The 23,150-nt window shown below is 34.9% G+C and overlaps 2 protein-coding genes and 1 pseudogene across 4 annotated transcripts; all 3 read left to right on the top strand.

Annotated features, from left to right (window-relative positions):
* The first annotated feature begins 11,112 nt into the window (after nucleotides 1-11,112).
* Nucleotides 11,113-14,849, top strand: LOC112707830 (UDP-glycosyltransferase 71K1). Of its 2 annotated transcripts, none has more exons than XM_025759817.3 (3): nucleotides 11,113-12,646; nucleotides 13,251-13,677; nucleotides 13,764-14,849. In XM_025759817.3, exons 1-2 carry the CDS (start codon nucleotides 11,215-11,217, stop codon nucleotides 13,268-13,270), a joined length of 1,452 nt encoding a protein of 483 aa, XP_025615602.1. In that variant the 5' UTR covers nucleotides 11,113-11,214; the 3' UTR covers nucleotides 13,271-13,677; nucleotides 13,764-14,849. The 2 variants fall into 2 exon arrangements, with proteins under 2 accessions (XP_025615602.1, XP_072057609.1); XM_072201508.1 differs by having other exon boundaries at nucleotides 11,130-12,679.
* LOC140174870 (UDP-glycosyltransferase 71K1-like) lies at nucleotides 13,251-14,849 on the top strand (annotated as a pseudogene).
* LOC112707831 (UDP-glycosyltransferase 71K1) lies at nucleotides 14,558-17,181 on the top strand. Of its 2 annotated transcripts, none has more exons than XM_025759820.3 (2): nucleotides 14,558-14,722; nucleotides 15,489-17,181. In XM_025759820.3, exon 2 carries the CDS (start codon nucleotides 15,519-15,521, stop codon nucleotides 16,920-16,922), a length of 1,404 nt encoding a protein of 467 aa, XP_025615605.1. In that variant the 5' UTR covers nucleotides 14,558-14,722; nucleotides 15,489-15,518; the 3' UTR covers nucleotides 16,923-17,181. The 2 variants fall into 2 exon arrangements, with proteins under 2 accessions (XP_025615605.1, XP_025615604.1); XM_025759819.3 differs by having other exon boundaries at nucleotides 14,576-14,726.
* The last annotated feature ends 5,969 nt before the right edge of the window (nucleotides 17,182-23,150 follow it).

Here is a 23,150-nt window from a genome sequence, read left to right as displayed (position 1 = left end):
GAAAACGTAGTTATGCACTCCATAACCCAATTCCTTCATCTTCGCCGAAACCCCATATTTTGCAACACAAGGTCTACAAATCTCCACTTGACTCTATCATATGTTTTTTGAAAGTCTAGCTTTATTATCACCACTTCCTTCTTTCTCAATTTAATCCATTGAACTATTTTGCATGCAATAAGAGCCACGTCATGAATCTTCCGCCCTTTGACAAAAGCACTTTGTATTTCACCTACTAGCCGTGGCATTATTGCTCGCATTCTCCTAACCAGTATTTTTGAATGACTTTATACACAGAACCTACCATGCTGATCGGCCTAAGGTCTTTGATTTTCTTTGTACCAGTAAACTTAGGGGCCAGTGCCACCCAAGTGAGATTTGCATCTGCCGGTAATTTGGAAGTCAGGAAAAAATCCAATACCGCTGCCGTAAATTTAGAGCCAATTTTAGCCGAACACCTCTTTATGAAATTCATGTTGTATCCATCACTTCCTGGAGTTTTGGATGATTCATAATCCCACACTGCTTCTCTAACCTTCTCAAGAGTTGGTTGCACCTCCAAAGCCAAAGCATCCTCTTCACCAATCATTTCTACCAATTCGTCCCTGAACCCCACCAATGGAGACTCCTCCTGATGATACAAATTCTTATAAAACCTTCATGACCTTTAAAGCATCCTCGCATTCTTCCTAGAGAAACTGTCAAGACCTTTAATTTATCTGTGAAATGTGCCTCATCAAGTTCTCTCCATTCCTCCTTGACCATCCTCAGAAAACCTTCATGAGTAAACCACGAGTCAATATTTTGGAACGGTCTCGACCTATCTCTTAGTCTCTTAACTTCCACTATAATAGGACAGTGATCAGACAAACCCCTTGGACCACCTCGTAACCAAGTTTTTAAAAACGTCTCCAGCCATTCCAAGCTAACGAGAACCATATCGATACGGCTATAGGATCAACCTTTGAACCATGTAAACTTGCAGTCAGTAATCAGCAAGTCTACCACACCCATGTCATGTATCCAATTCTTGAAGTCTTCGGCTGACAGGGATAAACTATCAGTGCCTCGTCTTTCCTCCACCTATACATTCTCATTAAAGTTTCCCATAAAACAACAGGGAACCTGGCATAATCCAGTTATGTAGCTCAACTCCTCCCACACAAGAAATTTTTCATCTCTAACATGTGCACCATAAACCAAGATAAACGCACAATTAAAATTATTTTTCAACAACTCTCCTTTAACACACAACCATCTCTCCCCTTTATAACTATTTCTTATTTTAAAAAAATCATCATCCCATATTAACAATAACCCACCAGATGCACCATCAGACTCAACATAGTCCCACCCCATGCAACTAATTCCCCAAATTTTTGGTATATCAAATTTAGTCATTATCTGTCTTTTAGTCTCCACCAAACTTAACATGTTTAATCTATATTTCCTCTTCAGGTCCTTTACCATCCTCATCTTTCCATCACCCTTCAACCCCCTAATATTCCATGAAGTAATAATCATTTCAAAAAATTATTGCACACCTTTTTATGAGTTTTGGGACTGCTCCGTCTTGCTTTTGCCTTCTGTTTTGCCAGCCTTCTTTTCTGAGCAGCTTCTTCATTTTGTTGTTGAAGAATAGCCATTATGTCATCTTCTTCATTGTATAGCACTGCTCCTGAATCCCTTGCTCCAGGTTCTTTTGTTTTCTACAAGCTACTCCTCCAATGTTAAAACCTCATTATCACTAGCTTCACCAACATTGGCATGTGCTGCGTCCTGCAGGTTGTCCTCATCATCATCGTATCCATCTTCGTCATTAATTACCGACAAATTTTTGTCAACAAATGCTTCCATTCCCAGCCTTGCAATACCAAATCCTTCCTTCTGTCCGCCATTGTGTGCAGAGTTATCAACGTCAGCATGTCCCTTTTTTGAACTGTCGTCCACGCTCAACATCCCTTGTAGCAAATCATCCCCTCCATCATGCTTGAATAATCTGCACCACCCACCTCCTCCGCATGTGTCCATGCTCGAGCCTCCTTATGCCCTCGCATCATGTGCCAATACCGGCGCATCACAATAGACGTGTGGTTCATCTTCCAAGTGGCACCCATGCACCGTCAGAGTAGCCGCACCACCCTAGTCAAGTCGCCCTCCTCCTTACCAGTTCGCTCCTTCACCATTTGCCCGACCATTAACCACCAAGCTTTGTTCTGGCCAACGCACAACCTCTGTACCAGTCGCCGTCACACTTTTTTCACCAGGGAGATGTCGTGCTTCTCCAGCCCTTGAAGCCGCACCCCTAACGCGTGCAAATCCCTAGGCGAAGAGGCTTCCGTCGCTGGTGAGGCGCTACCCCGCAGGATCAACATTCCCTGACCCGCTTGCTTTCGGACTGGCCCAATGTAGACCCAACCCGTCCGCGTTATAACCAGCCCCTGATGAACTTTCGCTGCTCCAAACTGATGAGCTGCTTTGGAGCTTGGGTCATCCAGGCCCATTACGTTATAACAGTTTCTCATTCCATTGGAGGGCCCTTATTAGGTTCAAGCCCATTAACCCTTATTGCTCCCATATGTAGCCCATTAGATTTAAAACCATAGTCCCATGGAATAGTCAACTTAGAATCCACTTTATTACTCACCTCATATCCTATAAAATTAGCCATGCCTTCAATACCACCATTATTAAATTGATAAGTTACCAGTTTCAATTGATTGTGACTTAAATTTTCATAACTCCACTTGTTCAAAATTGTTTCTGAAATTACCAATCTATCATCATCTTCAATCTCCTCCCCCCGCACCTCGATAACCACTTTCGCTGCCTGATCTGCATTGCCCGTCAAATTTGTCAGCCTTAGCGATGTTATAATAGCATCATCACATTCCTTTGTAGGTATGTTCCTCGAGTGGCCACTGCTTCCCTTGTCAGCTTCCATCATTTCCACCTTACCATTCTCTCCATATGTTTCGCGTCCCACCTCTTTTACCAAAACGTCAAAGCCGCTGATGCCTATTGTGATATGGACACATTCATTGATCACATCCATCACATAGCTATCAATTTGTACACAGTCGACACTAAAAAAGATGCACGATTTTGTCGCGTTATCACACCCAACCACCTCACCCTATTGGCTTTCTAATCATCTGAAAGTATCCATAGACCATGCATGTAATGGGACCCCAAAGCATTCTAGCCACACCTTTCAAGTTTCACTTCTCTCTGACTAGTCCCACCTCCGTACACTATGGAACAACTGTAGTAGGCTATTCATTTTGAATGTGTAAGCCTCTTCTGCATTCAAGAGGCTGTCAAAGGTCAACAGAACTTTATATGCACCCATTTTGCGCACCTGGATAACTTGAGGAAAATTCTTCACAACCGATACCTTCAGTGATCTGAAGTCAATAGCCTTCGTCGTTCCCCCAACTAGACTTTTCTACAACCAGTCTAAATTTTCTTTCACCACCGCCACTTCCACCTTCTTCGTCCACCTATTCCCATACGGATCTTAAACTTTTTTTTCTCAATTGTTAAATCTTTGTTGGAGGTAGCCGTGATTTTCTGAGTCTCTTTTCTTTCTTTTGGCGTTTGACGAACCATAGTATTTCGAGTTTCATCTCATGGATGAATTCTGTTCATATCTTTCAGCTCGATCATTCTCCTATATTTAGCTTCCCCCACAAACATAACATTGCCTCTCATTCTCATACAATTTATCTTCACAATAGCCTTCAAGGCCCCTCCTTTCGTAGTGTAACGTATAAATGCAAAAATGTATATACAACTATTCTTTTGTTTTTTCGATAAGTATATATCATTTATGTCTACCTTTTCTTATGTTTTTCACCCACTTTCTCTTTTTCCCTCTCTCTCTCTCATCTCTTTCTCAACCAAACACGTTATATATTTTATAAATTTATTTTTAATAAAGTACAAATATTTCTTTATGTTGTGCAAAAAAATTGAAACACATAATTTGAATTGGAAAGAATTTTTTAAAATGATCTCAACATTCAAAATTAAAAAAATTTAACAATCGAAGTCAGAAATAACTCAGCAATTGAAATAAAAAAAAGTTCATCAGTCAAAGTTAAAGATAATGTGCGTGTAAATTAGGCCATGGTTAGAGAAAACAAGAATGATTAATTTTAGTGGTCAAGATAAAGTATGTTTGGTATCCAAATCTACTTAAAGTTTAAATTACTAAAAAACTCAAGTGTATTTGAGATTCAAAATTATTTAAAGTCTAAGGCTTAAAGTTTAAATTTTCTTAAAATTCAAGGTTATGCCAAATAACTTAGATTTTTTTTTATAAACAAAATTAGTTTCAATAAGTTATAAAAAACTTTTGATGATTCACATACTTACACACCCTCAAAATTTCAGTTACTAATGCACAAAAACACGAATCATAAGTCTATATAAATATTGAGAGATTTTATTATTTTTCTTTCGATCATTTCAAGCCTATTTAATTTTATTATTAAGATGAATTAGAAAATGGCCACACAGGCGATTGTAAGGTAAGAAGGGGAATCGAGCAAAACATAAAATAATAAATGTTAATTCTATAGTGTTTATGTGTTGATATCTAATTTTTTATTAATTTATCTTTTATAGTAAATTTTAATTTTTTAAAATTATATATATATATATTTTTTAAATTAAATATTAAATTTTTAATTTATTTTGATAATTTAAACACCATATTTTAAGTATCATAACAATCATCAAAAACAAATATACAAGAGTAAGTAGTAAATGATTAATTCTCTTTGAAAAATATCAAAAGTTTTTTTATTTTTAAATTATAAAAAATTATAATATTACTATTTATTAAAATTTTTAAAATTAATTTATAAATTTTAAAAAAATTATTACAATATAAATTTTTATATTTTAAATTTTTTTAAAAAATTAATTAAATTATTTATCCAAATTAAATTTTAATTATGTGAACATGGCTACCAGCTTGATGACCTTTTGTCCATAAATGAATGATATGGAGTGAATACATTAGATTAGGTCACTTCTTCAAGTTGAGGGAAAAACTCAAAATCACAAAAAATAAAAAATAAAATAATATTTATATTTTTTCTATTTTCTTACATTTTTAATATTATAAAAGATGATATTTTTATTTTTTTATTTTTATATAAAAATATATAAAAAAGTATACAAAAAATTATATATAATATTAGTATTAAAAACTTTTTGAAACTTATTGGGCATCGGATTCGATGGTCCTAAAACGTTTGGACCATTAAATGGTCCCATAATAAAACATGATTTTAAAATTTTTTTAACAACTGCTACATAGTCCTTTAACTAATTTTAATTACAAATTAACTCCGTATATTTTATTTAATTATAAAAACTATTTTTTATTTTATAAATTATTATTTTATTAATCATCTATTATGTTTATTAACAATCAAAAACAAAAACAATAACGAATTATATCTTCCATTGATTGTAATAAAGCTTTTCGTCATTCCAATGGATTAAAAGTTTATATTTGATCCGTGACGCTCGTCCCGGGCTGCGAAATCGTGTTTCCTTGAAAACCAATCGATTGAATTATAACTCAATCGATTGGATTACAGTGTATCACAAAACAATCGATTGAAAATTGCAAGGCAGCATGGTTTTCGCATAAATCAATCGATTGGTGATATGACCCAATCGATTGAAGGATGAATAAAAAGTGGATTTTTGTAATTCAATCGATTGTTTATACTCTCCAATCGATTGAATGCTTGAAAACAACCTGAGGTCTCACAATTCAATTGATTGTTTTTGTTACTCAATCGATTAAATTCACCAAAACAATATGGATTGACCAAATTCAATCGATTGGTTGTGTACGTGAATTCCAATTCAATCGATTGAATTATGTACTATGCCGTTTTAAACTCCGTTTTAAACTTTCTTATCGTTAAAAAAAATAATTATCTTATTATTCATCTATCTTATCTTTAAAATTCTATCTTCAATTTATAAGGTTTTATTTTGATTTAGATACTCTAATCTTATATTTTCCTTAATATTAACATTATAAATTGATGAATAATCTATCACCAATTATTCAATCCCACCATTGGAATGGTGTATCAATCTCTTTGATTATAAAAAATTTCATTGATTTATGCGAAAACCATGCTGCCTTGCAATTTTCAATCGATTGTTTTGTGATACACTGTAATTCAATCGATTGAGTTATAATTCAATCGATTGTTTTGATAATCTGATCGATTGGTTTTTAAGGAAACACAATTTCGCAGCTTGGACGAACGTCACGATCAAATATAAACTTTTAATCCATTGGAATGACCAAAATCTTTATTACGATCAATGGAACATATATTCGTTATTGTTTTTGTTTTTGATTGTTAATAAACATAATAGATGATTGATAAAATAATAATTTATAAAATAAAAAACAATTTTTATAATTAAATAAAATATATAGGATTAATTTATAATTAAAATTAGTTAAAGAATTATGTAGCAGTTGTTAAAAAAACTTTAAAAATATATTTTATTATGAGACCATTTAATGGTCCAAATATTCTGGTACTATCGAATCCTCCAACTTACTGTATTTTCTTTCTTTCAGATGCACTCATTTAAAAGAAAAAAATTAGTAATATTTAAAACTCATGGTAAAGAACAACAAATTTTGTAAATAGACAAAGACTATGTTACAACGAAGAAGAAAAATAATAAGAAAATGAGGATTCATTTTTATAGATAATTAGAGATATTTTTTATTGATGAATATCTCATTTATTTATATTATTTATTAAAATAAATTATACACACTACACCATTGATTTTTTTAAATAAATAACAAATGTTTTATTTATCAAAATATATAATTTGTAGTATTTTTACGAAAATTCATTATATGTCTTATCTCGTTTACGGTATAAATGTAATAAGAATACACATATCTCGTTTACACTATAAACGAGATAAAGCATAAAACGATGTGGTTGTATCACGCGTTTATACACGTGTTATGTAATATCTTAGAGTACTTTTATAGAATTAGTATACAATATATATTAAGTAGATGAATGTATTGATAGCAAGTGTTAACTGATATGGTATGATTTTAGATATTAGTAAAAATAATTTGTTGAGTAAATATTAATTTAATTTAATTTTTATTTAAATTAAGTTGTTAACTAGATGTTTATTAATTTTGTTATTAATAAATATCTTTATTTAAATTGGTTTATTAACTCGTTGTTCATTAATTTAGTTATTAATTATTTAATACAATGTTTTTATTTAAATTAATTTATTAATTAGATATTTATTAATTTAGTTACTAATTATTTAAGTAAATATTTTTATTTAAATTAGTTTATTAAGTAAAATGTTTTTAGTTTTATGTTAAATTAATTTATTTATAAGTTATATAAATTAATTTGTTATGTAAATGTTTATTGGAAGTTTTTTTTTGTTAACTTTGATAGCTTTATAGATTCTTATTAAGGTTTTTATTTTTTATCAGAGGTCTAATCTGCTTTTCCTTAGGCGAGTGAGTCACACACCCTTACCACTAGATGCCATTATTCTTTACTTGATGGAGGTTGAATTTGGCGACACAGTGCTACTCAGGAACTTCGTGTTTGACAACTCTCTAATTATGGAATTCGTTGAGCGCTGGCATCCTAAGACCCACACTTTTCACCTGCCATGGGGTAAGTGCACCATCACTCTGTAGGACGTTGCGTACCACCTCGGGCTACGCGCGCACAAAGGGCTAGTGGATAGGTGCTTCCGTGATTTCTACACATGGTACGGGACCGAGAGTTGGGAGTTGGTGGAGCGGCTACTTGGAGCGCTTCGACGTGGAGTCTAAGGAGGAGGCTGAGTATCACCAACAGGAGGAGCACAGTGATATGCCATTAGACCAGGATGACTCACCACCTCCACCACCACCACCACTCTCCTCCACCTCCACCACCACTACCATCGAGGTCACATTCACAAGAAGGTCGGGATGATTGGGATACTGCCCTGCCTAGATGGCATGACCTCAAGGCATCTAACAATCATCACGAGGCATCGATGGTCGAGGAGATCCAGTTTGAGGATATATTCCAGATTCATACCACCGACCAGCATATGATGCAACGCATTGCGGAGCAATTCCGTACAGGCAAGGAGCAGAGCATAGGCATATACATCAGCATTCGTCTGCTCCTATGTCTACCTCAGTGTGGGTACTATACATTTCACCAGGGTCTGACTCTTCATACGGCACACATCTTTGACCCGGTGCTCAATATGCGATATTGCCATCGATGGACTATGGTCTCTTGATGACGGCATCCTAGCTAATGCCGACACTACCATGCTGTCCACCTGGTCAGCCTCAGTATCAGCCCCATCCGTATGCCTATGTGCCTTACTTGAATAGTTACGTTGTCCCTCAACATCCACTGCCATCATAGCCACCACCTCCGTTACACGATCCCTCTCATCACCCATAGCCTCCTTCAGACCCACGTCCTAGCAGACCTCACCGACAGGCACAGCCTCCATCATGTGACATCGGACATCGCCTGCATTACCTGGGTGATCAGCACCGATGGTGTTGCTATTAGTGTTGTATTTTATTATTTCATATGTTATTAGTGTTGTATTTTAGAACGCTATTTAAGTTTGTATGCATCGTTGATGTAACTTGTGCTATCTCTGGTATTTAGTTGTGACACACTATTTATGTTTTATGTAAATGTGTTATTGTATTGAATTTTAAATTTTAGAAAATTCATGTACAATATAAACGACGTAAACAAAGAAAATAGTATTCACGTACAAAATAATCAAACTAAACACACATCACATAACATTCAAGTACAAAATAGGCTAAGTAAAAATAGAACAAAGTGAACAATAAAAGAAACTACCCAAACAACAACCGCAAATAACGACAAACAAAGTGGCGACACTAAGCTAAACCTCATTTGTAGGTTGGTTTGGACAGCCTCTTCGGATATGCCCGGTTTGTCTCCATAGATCACACCTCTTCTCTTGGTGCTCACCCTCATCTATCTCTTACGAAATCTGGTGAAAATAGATTTTTCAGTAGACTTCCTGTGCATGGCTGGATTAGGACGCAGTCATGTCCCATACCACTCTGGCAAAAGCTTCTCGCTTGGTATAAGTGGAAACTCTGCCTCATATACCTTGAACATAGTCTCCTACCTGTACACCGGATGCACGTAAAGACCCCATTCAACACTTGCGGCGGCACAGGCGGCAAGTTCATGACGACATGGGAAATGGAGTGACGGAAAAAGGCCACAGTCACACGTGTCCGCCATCAACCGAGCACGGAATGAACTTTGCGACCAACCCTGAAAAGGCTTTAACTCATCAACCACAAATACTGAATCCCGTCTTTCGCAGTGAGTAATACGTATCTTCGAGATTCTCTCTTTGTTCTTCTCAATAGCAGCTATTAGCCATTGGGATTGCACATGGTACTTTAATCGATCCGACTCCACAATTCGGTACTCAGTACTTCTGCGAATACTATAATTCTTCACACCCTACATTACTACATCTCTGTTTTTTAATCTGTGGCCAACCCGAAACTCTACACCATTGTCTAAGTTGTAATCATCTTCATCAGTGTTGGAAAATGGAATTTTCTCGTGCATCGCATCTAGATCCAATGTATGATAGTGACTGGATACAACTGATAAGGCTAAAATTGGGTGAGGGGCAAGTAGAAGATACTGAATTGATGCCTCAACCGACGTCTCTAGTACAAACTCCTCCTCCTCATCATCTTCAGAAGAACCACTATCGTTGCTATCCACAACATACTCCTCGTCGGAGTCATCACCATCAACGTCCATATCTTCCATTGAACTAGCAACTTGTTGTGGTGGTGGTGCAAGAGGTGGGTCATCCTATACAAAATTTGAGTGGCCAGATCCACCGCCACCAACATCACTTACTTCCGTAGAAAACTCCATCACTTGTTTTGCTATGGTTTTCCCATGGATATCAAACATGAAGCACACATGCTTGTCGCTATTGAGTCAAAATAGACGAAACCAAAAAACTCAATTTTTCATCGGTGCTAGCAACCTATACCCCACCCTTCTGATCTCTTTTCTCCCGCTACCACAAACACTACTCAATATTAGACTCTTCAGCTCATACAAAAAAATTTACTCGCTGGGTGCATAACAGAATGAGATTCTCACACTCAAATATCACCGCCAGTATCACTGTTTCTCATATGGCAATTAGGATACACACTTACAATCATATATCCACTACTACTAGACATTTTGGCTTATTTTTCGGAAGAAAAATAGAAGAGAAGAAGTAAAATATTTGTGGAGAATATAAAAGGTTGCGCATCCTTTTATACCTGTTGAACAATTTGTTGGAACATATCTCGTTTACACTATAAACGTCATAGATCTTCACGTATCTCGTTTGCAGTGTAAATATAATAAAAATACACGTATCTCGTTTACACGGTAAACGAAATATGCACATCTCCCATTTTGTGCCTTATCTCGTTTATGATATAAATGAAATACGTGTATTCTTAATTTTGTAAACGAGATAAGAAATATGATAAATTCGTAAAAATACTACAAATTATATATTTTAATAAATAAAATATTTTTTATTTATTAAAAAAATTCCGACACTACTCTTCCTTCTTTTTCACACAAGGTGAGTTCTGTGGTGTTTTATTATAGTGCCTAAATTGCGTAACTTACCTTTTAAAATAAAAAATAAAATATTTAAAATAAAAAATAAATCATATAAAATTTATTAAATATTATTTATTTATCCTTTTTAGTAATTTAGATACAATGTATAGGCATTGTAGTATTCACCCTCACACAAACGGGAATGGATCTTTTTCTGTGGAAAAAAATTGGATAGTATCCAATCTTTTATTGCATTTTCTCTCTCATTTATTTGTAATTCTACTTATAAAATTAAAGGTAGTAGATTACATTTTATTCTCTCCAATAACAAAAAAATGGAAAAGATCAATTTTCCACACAAACACTTGTTTTGTAGATCATAGAGAATTATCCAATAGAATCCCTCGCCTTCCCCTTCCCCTCCCCCTCCCCCTCCCCCTCTTATCTTTAAGAAATAATTGGTTAAAAAAAAACAGAAGAAAAAGAAAAGAAAGAAATGGCAGAGGACATCAAGATGAAGAAGAGGAAGATGGCACATCTTATGTTCATTCCTGTTCCTGGTGCTGGCCACTTACCTTCTATCCTCGAATTCGCCAACCTCCTTGTCAACCGTTTCAACAACATTTCCATAACCGTTTTCACTAGTAAATTCCCATTTTCTCCCTCGCCACCTTCACTCACCTCTTCGCACCCTCAAATCCAACTCATTCCTCTCCCTGAAACTCCAGAACCTCCATCATCACAGCAACTCCTACTGAAGGCGCGTGAACTCTACGTCGTGACCTTCATCGACTCCCTCATACCCCACGTCAAGTCAGCAATCCAAACCATTCTCTCTTCATATTCTTCCAACTCTGATGAATCAAAGCCACTCTTTACTTTGGTTCTTGATTTCTTCTGTGTTTCAATGGTTGATGTGGGAATTGAACTTGGCATACCTTCTTATATCTACATGACTTCAAATGCTGGGTTCTTAGGGTACATGTTTTCCATTCTTGAACGTCAAATTGATGATGTTTTCAATTATTCTGATCCTGATTTGTTGATTCAAGGTATTTCAATTCCAGCTCCTTCTAGGGTTTTACCTGATGCTTCTTTTAACAGTGATGGTGGATTTGTTGGGTATTATAAGTGTGCTCAGAGGTTCAGAGACACCAAAGGAATTATTGTTAATACTTTTTCAGAGTTGGAGAATTATGCTATTGATGCATTATTATCAGATGGAGGAAGAAAAAGAAATCCTCCTATTTTTGCTGTTGGTCCTTTGATTAATCTCAAAGGACAGCAAAACCCGAATTTAGATCAAAATCTCCATGAAAAGATTATGAAATGGCTTGATCTGCAGCCAGATTGTTCTGTTGTGTTTTTGTGTTTTGGGAGTAGAGGAAGCTTTGGTCCATCCCAAACAAGGGAAATAGGGATGGCGCTTCGTCATACCGGAGTTAGGTTCTTGTGGGCTATGCGTTCGCCACCGGACAAAGTTATCGACGAGGAGAGCGCCTTGCCGGAAGGGTTCTTGGAATGGATGGAAGGGAAGGGAATGATTTGCGAGTGGGCGCCACAGGTGGAGGTTCTTGCTCACAAAGCAATTGGTGGGTTTGTTTCACATTGTGGTTGGAACTCTATTTTGGAGAGCTTGTGGTTTGGGGTGCCAATATTGACATGGCCTATTTATGCAGAACAACATCTTAATGCTTTTAGGATGGTTAAGGAATTTGGATTAGCAATTGAGCTAACATTGGATTATAGATTTGGTAGTAATGATGTTGTAACGGCAAATGAGATAGAGAATGGGTTGAAACAATTGATGGACAGAGATAATGTTGTGCACAAGAAGGTGAAAGAGATGAAAGAGATGGCTAGGAAGGCTCTCCTCAATGGTGGATCTTCTTTTAATTCTGCTGGAGAACTAATTGATAATATGTTAGGTAGCTACTGAAAACAATTGTTGCATTTCATAGGTGAAATATTGCGCTTCCTTAGATTCGTGAATAGAGAGATGTTGACAAGTTTTATATTGAAATGTGAAATTCTATCAGTTTCTTTTTCAATGTTTGCTTAAAGAACTCTGACTTTTCTTTCCAAATTTTTCTTTTTCTTGTAATATCGAACTCATTTATTCACATTATCAACCTCAATTAATGGAAAAATTGAGATTGGCATAAGTCATACAAAATACTGATCAACATTTTTTAATTGAAATGTACTCACTTAGATTTCAAGCAAAAACCACAAATTCCCTGAATTCGTGGGTGCCTATTTCTTCGTGTCTCTCATTCTTGTTCTTTTTCATGTGATTGATAACTATTCTAAACGATATGCCTTCAAATAAATCATATTTTAAAAATAAAATTTAGTTCTTAGCAAGCTGCCAGTTGATTTTATATTATCAGTGCTTCAATTATAACTTCAGATCACATGCAAAGCATCAAGAAATGTTCTTAAAAAATGATCACTCATAATAATACTGGTTTAATTATGTTCTCAGTATTGAAAATAACTTCATTTTTTTTATTACTTATGTCCTTGCAGCTTACAGAAGTCCTAGTTGACCCCCATCAAACGAACAAAGAAAATGGTGGAAACTGAGATGAACAAGCAAGATAAGCCAATCTTCATTCCCTCACCGGGTATTCACCAATTATCCTTGGCTCTTGAATTTGCAAAACTCCTAATCAACCATTGTAATCACCTTTCCATTACAGTCCTTTCCATGAAGCTCTCATCAACTCCCTCTTCTGATTCATACATCAAATCAGTTTTTTCATCACAACAACATATCAAACACATTGATGCCCCCGAAGTAGAACTACCTCCACATGAGCTACTTCTGAAATCTCCATTATATTATGGCTGGACTCTGGACATTCATGTAAAGCCTTGTGCCACAAGTCAAAGACACAGTGCAGAGCATTCTATCTTCCTATCCAAACTCTAATTCGAAACCAGTGGTTGCTTTGTTCGTAGATTTTATATGCACTTCCATGATTGATGTAGGAAAAGAGTTTAGCATCCCTTCTTATTTGCTCATGCCAACAAATGCAGGATTTCTCAGTCTCATGATTTCCCTCCAAACCTGTTGAGTCGAGGATGTGTTCAACGATTCTGATCCTGATTTGTTGATTCCAGGTATCTCCAAACTAGTTCCTTCAGCGGTTTTAACTGATGCTCTTTTAAACAAAGATGGTGGATATGTTGCATGTTATAAGCTTGCTCAAAGTTTCAAAGGCTCCAAAGGGATCATTAACACTTTTTCCGAGATCGAGCAGCATTCTATTGATGCATTATCTAAAAGTCAAACCCCTCCTATCTATGCCATTGGTCCTTTGATTGATCTCAAAGGTCATCCTAACTCAAATGTAGACCAAGCACAATGTGGTAGTATACTGAAATGGCTTGATGAGCAGCCATCATGTTCTGTTATTTTTCTGTTTTGGGAGTAGAGGAAGCTTTGGTCCATATCAAACAAGAGAAATAGCACTGGCACTTCAGCATTGTGGAGATAGGTTCTTGTGGACTATGTATTCTGCGCCAATGTGGGCTATGCGCTCTCCACAACTGACCAAGGTCAACGACAAGAGTAACTTTCCAGAAGGGTTCTTAGAATGGATGGAAGGTAGGGGAATGATCTGTGAGTGGTCTCCCCAAGTGGAGATTCTCGCTCACAAAGCAAGTGCCGTGTTTGTGTCGCATTGTGGTTGGAACTCTATTTTGGAGAGCTTGTGGTTTGGGGTGCCAATATTGACATGGCCTATCTATGCAAAACAGCAACTGAATGCTTCTCTGATGGTTAAGGAATTTGGATTAGCATTGGAATTAAAACTGGATTATAGAACTGATAGTGATGTTGTAATGGCAAACGAAATTGAAAAGGGGCTGAAACAGTTGATGGACAAAGATAGTGTGGTGCACAAGAAGGTGAAATAGATGAAGGATATGGCTGGAAAAGCTGTCCTTAATGGTGCTCTTCTTTGAATTCTGTTGAAGAACTAATTGAGGATATTGTAGGTAGCAATTTATAACTATTCTGTAGTGTTTCATGAATATAGTTTTCCTTTCTTAGAACCAATGAATAAATTAGTGTGGTAGAGAATTTTCTGACTAATATAATATAAGTAGAAAATTAAATTATTGTAGTTGGTCTATCAATTTTTCTTAAACTGTTGCCAGATCTTTCTATTCCCATATGCTCTATTTTAATGTTGATTAAACCTCTATGATAATGATGCTATTAGCATTAGCACTAAGTCATACTTATTAGCATTAGTGGAAAATTACAAATTACAATGTGCCCTTTTGTATTTTGCTATTAACTATTGAGTTGTTGAGAGCCAATCGCATCTATAGTATTATTGGTTTGACTTGGTATATATTAAGATTTAATATATTATAAATAAATAAACAAACAGATAGTACAATGTTATCAAGTATGCAAATTGCTACCAGGGTCAGACTTTTGATATGCACTATTTTCTTAAGAAAAAAAAATCCTGGTAGGTTATCGTGTGATTGATATCTATCTATCTTAAACAATAAACAACTACCTATAAATAAATCATTTTTGAAAGTGTAATGTTTGAGTCCCTGCAGCCTGCAATTTAATTTTATATTTCCATTATGAATTAGACCCTACATTGATACACTCGGCATCTAGAAGATTATTGAAAAACAAGGCCACCGCATCATCCATAGCCTCATCTAGTTCCGTGTTCTTGTTGAGAACTTTGTAATTATTGTTTTTAAATTCCTCATGCATTTTAATTGTTGCAGAAGCCTAAAAGACTAAGAAGAACAAAGAACATGGATGACACTGAGCTGAATAACAAAGCAAAATTGATCTTCATTCCTTCACCAGGAATTGGTCACTTGTCTTCAGCTCTTGAATTTGCAAAACTTCTAATCAACCGTTATAACCACCTTTCCATCACAATCCTCTGCATCAAGCTCACTACCACCTCCATTTCTGATTCATATATAAAATCAGATTTATCATCACAATCACAAATCGAACTTGTCAACGTCCCTGAAATAGAACCACTTCCACCAGAGCTGCTATTGAAAGCTCCACTATACTATGTCTTGACCTTTTTGCAGAACCTTGCGCCGCACGTCAAAGAAACTGTGCAAAGCATTTTATCATCCTATCCGAATTCTGGGTCGGAACCAGCTGTTGCGTTGGTTGTAGATTTCGTTTTTGCTTCGCTGATTGATGTGGGAAGAGAACTGAGCATCCCTTCTTATTTATACATGCCATCAAATGCAGGATTTCTAAGTCTCATGCTTTCTCTCCGCAATCGTCGAATGGAGGATGTTTTCAATGATTCTGATCCTGATATACTGATTCCAGGTATCTCAAATCTTGTTCCTTCAATGGTTTTACCTGATGCTCTTTTAAGCAAAGATGGATACGTTCCATGTCACAAGCTAGCGCAGAAGTTCATAGACACCAAAGGTACCATTGTTAACACTTTTATGGAGATAGAGAAGTATGCTATTGATGCATTATCTGATGGGAAAAATCCTCCTATATATGCTATTGGTCCTTTGATTAATCCAAAATCTCATCCAAACTCAAAGTTAGAACAAACCCAATATGATATGATATTGAGATTTCTTGATAACCAAGAAACTTCTTCTGTTGTTTTTCTGTGTTTTGGGAGTAGGGGAAGCTTTAGTCCATCCCAAACAAGGGAAATAGCTACGGCGCTTCAGCGTAGTGGAGTTAGGTTCTTGTGGGCTATGCGTTCACCACCGAACAAAGCCAATGATGATGAGAGTGCCTTGCCAGAAGGGTTCTTAGAATGGATGGAAGGCATGGGAATGATTTGCGAATGGGTGCCACAAATTGAGATTCTTGCACACAAAGCTGTTTGTGGCTTCGTGTCGCATTGTGGTTGGAACTCTATTTTGGAGAGCTTGTGGTTTGGGGTACCAATATTGACATGGCCTATCTATGCAGAACAGCAACTGAATGCTTTTAGGATGGTGAAAGAGTTTGGATTAGCATTGGAGTTAAAACTGGAATATAGAACTGGAAGTGATGTTGTAATGGCAGATGAGATAGAGAAAGGACTGAAAAAATTGATGGAGAAAGATAGTATTGTGCACAAGAAGTTGCAAGAGATGAAAGATATGGCTAGGAATGCTGTCCTTGATGGTGGATCATCTTTCAATTCTATTGGAGAGTTCGTTGATAGTATATGAGCTTGTGTTACATGCACTCAAAAGTCAAAATTTCTTGTACACTCAGTTGATTCACTTTTCTTTGCTATATTGTGTAGTAGAATAAAAGTAAGCTGGCTCAATGTCCGGAAAAAAAAAAAAAAAAAACTAGTATAAAAATAATTTCTAATGTGATATCATAAGCAGGTAGCAACTGACGATGACTATGGTATTTCATTGATATACGTGTTCCTTGCTTAGAATCAGTGAATAAAGAACCTCAAAATGTTTATTTTCAGTATCCATAGACTATCAAATACTATCAGCCTGTATGAATCATAAGACTATTACTAGTTACTAGTTACTAGTTAAAGAAGAAAGAGGGGAGAACTCCAAACAATAGTTTCTTAGTTGTTGAGAAATGTTATTATTGGAACACTCCATAATTATTTAAGCAATAAAATTACTATTAAATAAATGTCCTTTTTTTTCTTTCTCTATGTTTAATATAGGAGTAATAAAAGTTATTAAATTTTCCTAGCTAGCGTCCTATCTTTGCAGCATAGGTTAATGTTCATACCCTAGCCCAACAGTAAAGGCCCAAGTCCAAACAAAATGCCTAATTCCATGGATTGGGCCTCACTCGGCACCGACCTTCGTCTTACGAAGTCGGTGCTCACCACGACTTGTTTTAAAGAAGTCGGGGACGGGGGTTAACTGGCAGATAAGCACTCATTCGAATGAGTAACTGCCCCTAAAATCTCTCTAACCACTTCCAGTATCCATATCTTAACCTCCCCAAGATAAAGGGATGGTTAACACCCTAAAAAAGTGGCACTACCTCAACGGTGGTTATTGGTTCACCACTATAAATACACTGACATTCCTCAGGTATCTCTAAGTCCCAATACTCTCTAGACCTGCTCACGCTCTTGCTGACTTAGGCATTGGAGTGTCTTTGCAGGTACCACCCCCCATTCTTTCACGCGCACAAGTCGGACGAAGGCCCCCCAGGTGCCGATCCACACGAAGGCCTCCTCTTTCCAACGATTGGGCCAACCAACATCATCCAATCCATTAATCTCCGGTTACCCATCGTAACAGTTAAGAAGGTTGAAATGGAAATACTTCAACTATTCAATGATTCAATGCATTCAGTGTCTTTCTTTTAAAATAATTTTTGAATTTAATTTTGATCATCACAATATAAAAGTTTTATATGTACGAGTGTGTAAGAATTAAGTTTTGAATTTAATTTGATCATCACAATTATCTAAAGCCACATCATTAATTTTATATTGATTGCATAAATAAATCATCTAAAATAACAATTATTATTATATGACTGTGTAAGATATTAAAATTAAATTCAAAATTTTTATATAAAAAAATTCGAATCTTAGATAAAAATTAGCGAAATATAAAATTTATGAGTTTTATTCTTAATTTAATAAAAAATTAAAGGTTACGTGTATGCTAAAATTAGTCACAAAATCAATTATTATGTATTTGTGTATAAACACATGTATTATTTAATTTATTTTCAATGTGTATTTTGTATGTCAACATATGTTTCATACTAGTGGCCTATGATGCACAAATACTAATACTAATACAAATACGGGACACAACACGACATGAGTCAGACACAAATTTTAGATTCTTATAAGACCCAGGGATACGATATATATATATATATATATATATGATATTTTGATATATATTAATATTAAAATATAAATTAAATTTTTAACTTTTTTTAATATTTTCAAATTAGATAAAGTATTTAAAATATTTTTTATTTAATAAATTATAATATATATTAATTCTAAACTCATTTTAAGAATATATATTAAGAATATGATTAAACACGCTAATATGTAATGGTATTAAGGTGTGTCTAAGTGTGTCTAGTAAAAAAAGTTTATTTTTTTTTTATCAAGATACAGTTGGATATAAAAAGTGAGTATTGATGGTATTAAGGTGTGTCTAAGCGTATCTAGTAAAAAAAATTTATTTTTTTTATCAAGACACGGTTAGACACAAAAAAGAGTGTTGATAAATATTGTATTTGAAATGTGTCTGACATATAAATACAACTATCTAATAAAGTACCTTTATTTTATAGCCAATGATTATTTTAGTGACTAATTTTAGTATGATTATTGTAACACCCTACCACACAGAGCTTTATGCCTAGGACGTAAATTAAAAGTGACGAGGTGCTACGACCTCTAAAAGTAAAATACATACATACATAACAAGGATAAAATAGCTAGCAGCCTTAAAAGAAAAAGGTACGATCAAAACAAAACCGAAGATGCATCACTAACGAAAAATGATAAGACAAAAGCTTATACAGAAAATCAAAAGACACACTGATGAGCGGATAATTTATATGCTTTTTGGCATTGTTTTTAGGTAGTTTTTAGTAGTATCTAGCTATTTTTAGGGATGTTTTCATTAGTTTTATGCTAAATTCACATTTCTGGACTTTACTATGAGTTTGTGTGTTTTTCTGTGATTTCAGGTATTTTCTGGCTGAAATTGAGGGACCTGAGCAAAACTCTGATAAAAGGCTGACAAAGGACTGCTGATGTTGTTGGATTCTGACCTCCCTGAACTCGAAATAAATTTTTTGGAGCTACAGAATTCCAAATGGCACGCTCTCAACAGCGTTGGAAAGTAGACATCCAGAGTTTTCCAGCAATATATAATAGTCCAAACTTTATTTGTGATTAGACGACGTAAACTGGCGCTCAACGCCAGTTCCATGCTGCATTCTGGAGTCAAACGCCAGAAACACGTCACGAACCAGAGTTGAACGCCAAAAACACGTTACAACTTGGCGTTCAACTCCAAAAGAAGCCTTTGCACGTGTAAAGCTCAAGCTCAGCCCAAGCACACACCAAGTGGGCCCCGGAAGTAGATTTTTGCATCAATTACTTACTTCTGTAAACCCTAGTAGCTAGTCCAATATAAATAGGACATTTTACTATTGTATTAGACATCTTTGGTCTCGGTTTTATTCCATTATTCATCTTAGGAGACTATTGATCACGTTTTGGGGGCTGGCCATTCGGCCATGCCTGGACCTTCATCACTTATGTATTTTCAGCGGTGGAGTTTCTACACACCATAGATTAAGGGTGTGGAGAGCTCTGCTGTACCTCAAGTTTTAATATAATTACTACTATTTTCTATTCAATTCAGTTTATTCCTATTCTAAGATATTCGTTGCACTTCACCATGATGAATGTGATGATCCGTGACACTCATCAGCATTCTCACCTATGAACACGTGACTGACAACCACCTCCGTTCTATATTAGACCGAACGCATATCTCTTAGATTCCTTAATCAGAATCTTCGTGGTATAAGCTAGAATTGATGGCGGCATTCATGAGAATCCGGAAAGTCTAAACCTTGTCTGTGGTATTCCGAGTAGGATTCAGGGATTGAATGACTATGACGAGCTTCAAACTCGCGATTGTTGGGCGTGATGACAAACGCAAAAGAATAAATGGATTCTATTCCGGCATGATCGAGAACCGACAGATGATTAGCCGTGCTGTGATAGAGCATTTGGACCTTTTTCACTGAGAGGATGGGATGTAGCCATTGACAACGGTGATACCCTACATACAGCTTGCCATGAAAATGAGTAAGAAGGATTGGATGAAGGTAGTAGAAAAGCAGAGATTCAGAAGGAGCATAGCATCTTCATACGCCTATCTGAAATTCTCGTTAATGATTTACATAAGTATTTCTATCTTTATTTCCTGTTTATTTATTATTATTATTCGAAAACTCCATAACCAATTATTATCTGCCTAACTGAGATTTATAAGATGACCATAGCTTGCTTCATACCAACAATCTCCGTGGGATCGACCCTTACTCACATAAGGTTTATTACTTGGACGACCCAGTGCACTTGCTGGTTAGTTGTGCGAAGTTGTGAAGAAAGTGTTGAGTTATAAACGCGCATACCAAGTTGAGTGCCATTATTAGAGATCACAATTTCGTGCACCAAGTTTTTGGCGCCGTTGCCGAGGATTGTTTGAATCACAATTACGTGCAACAACAGCGCCAAGTTTTTCTGATCTGGCAACAGCACCAAGTTTTTGGCGCCGTTGCCGGGGATTGTTCGAGTTTGGACAACTGACGGTTCATCTTGTTGCTCAGATTAGGTAATTTTCTTTTTGTTTTATTTTCAAAAAATTTTCAAAAATCTTTCAAAAAAATTTTACTTCTGTTTTTGAAAAAATTATTCTAAATTTTTAAGAATGAATTCTAGTATTTCATGAAGCATGTTGTAGCCTGGTTGACTGTAAAGCCATGTCTAAATTCTTTTGAACTGAGGCTTCCTCTTCACATGCTTGAACTATGTATGCTAAAGCTTGGCTGGCTATTAAGCCATGTCCAATTTCTGGATCGGAGCTTTAGACTAACATTGAAAGATTCCTGAAATTCTTATTAAAAATTTTGAATTTCTTATTTTATTTTTCCTATATGTTTTTGAAAAAAATATACAAAAATCCAAAAAAAATTATAAAATCATAAAAATCAAAAATATTTTGTGTTTCTTGTTTGAGTCTAGAGTCAATTTTAAGTTTGGTGTCAATTACATATTTTTAAAATTTATGCATTTTTTGAAAATTCATACATGTGTTCTTCATGATCTTCAAGTTGTTATTAGTAAGTCTTCTTGTTTGATCTTGATATTTTCTTGTTTTGTGTTTTTTTTGTTGTTTTTCATGTGCATTCTTGCATTCATAGTGTCTAGGCATTAAAGATTTCTAAGTTTGGTGTCTTGCATGTTTTCTTTGCATCAAAAGTTTTTTTCAAAAATATGTTCTTGATGTTCATCATGATCTTCAAAGTGTTCTTGGTGTTCATCTTGACATTCATAGTGTTCTTGCATGCATCATGAGTTTTGATTCATAATGTTCATGTTGTGAGTCATTTTTGTTGTTTTTCTCTCTCATCATTAAAAATTAAAAAATTCAAAAAATAAAAAAATATCTTCTCCTTATTTCTCTCAAAATTTCAAAAATTTGAGTTGACTTAGTCAAAAAATTTTAAAATTAGTTAGTTCTTATAAGTCAAGTCAAATTTTCAATTTAAAAAAATCTTATCTTTTCAAAATCTTTTTCAAAAATCAAATCCCTTTTACTTTTATCTTATGATTTTCGAAAATTTAAAACTATTTTTCAAAATCTTTTTCTTATTTTATTTCAAATTTTTGAAACTTAACTAACAAGTAATGTGATTGATTCAAAAATTTGAAGTTTGTTACTTTATTGTTAAGAAAGGTTCAATCTTTAAATTCTAGAATCATATCTTTTAGTTTCTTGTTAGTCAAGTAATTAATCTTAATTTTAAAAATTAAATCTTTTCCAACCATATCTTTTTAATCATATCTCTTTCAAAAATTTGATTTCAAAATATCTTCTTATCTTCTTATCTTTTCAAAATTAATTTTCAAATCTTTTTCAACTAACTAATTGTCTTTTTATTTGTTTCTTATCTTTTTCAAAACCACCTAACTAATTTTCCCTATCAATTTTTCGAAAATATCTCTTCCTTTTCAAAATTCTTTTTAATTAATTAATTGTTTTAAATTTTAATTTTAATTTTATTTCACCTTTAATTTTCGAAAATCATTAACTCCTTTTCAAAAATTATTTTCGAAAACTTTTCTCTCTCATCTTAGTCTATTTATTTATTCATTTACTAACACTTCTCTTCATCTCAAATCTCTGCTCCTATCCTCACCCTTGTTTTTGGATTATTCATTCTTCTTCACTCTTATTCCCTTTCTTCTTCTACTAACATAAATGAATCTCTATACTGTGACATAGAGGATTCCTCTTCCTTTTTTGTTCTCTTCTTTCTCATATGAGCAGGAATAAGGAAAAATGCATTCTTGTTGAAGCTGATCCTGAACCTGAAAGGACTCTGAAGAGAAAACTAAGAGAAGCTAAACTACAACAATCCAGAGACAACCTTACTGAAATTTTCGAACAAGAAAAGGATATGGCAGCCGAACCCAACAATAATAATGCAAAGAGGATGCTTGGTGATTATACTACACCTACTTCCAAGTTTGATGGAAGAAGCATCTCAATTCCTGCAATTGGAGCAAACAATTTTGAGCTGAAACCTTAACTAGTTGCTCTAATGTAACAAAACTGCAAGTTTCATGGACTTCCATCAGTAGATCCCTACCAATTTTTAACTGAGTTCTTGCAGATCTGTGAGAC

The sequence above is a fragment of the Arachis hypogaea genome, chromosome 8 (genome assembly GCF_003086295.3).
Source record: "Arachis hypogaea cultivar Tifrunner chromosome 8, arahy.Tifrunner.gnm2.J5K5, whole genome shotgun sequence".
Lineage (NCBI taxonomy): Eukaryota > Viridiplantae > Streptophyta > Magnoliopsida > Fabales > Fabaceae > Arachis > Arachis hypogaea.
Note: the sequence above shows the minus strand (reverse complement) of the source record. Positions and strands in the feature narration are given on the sequence as shown.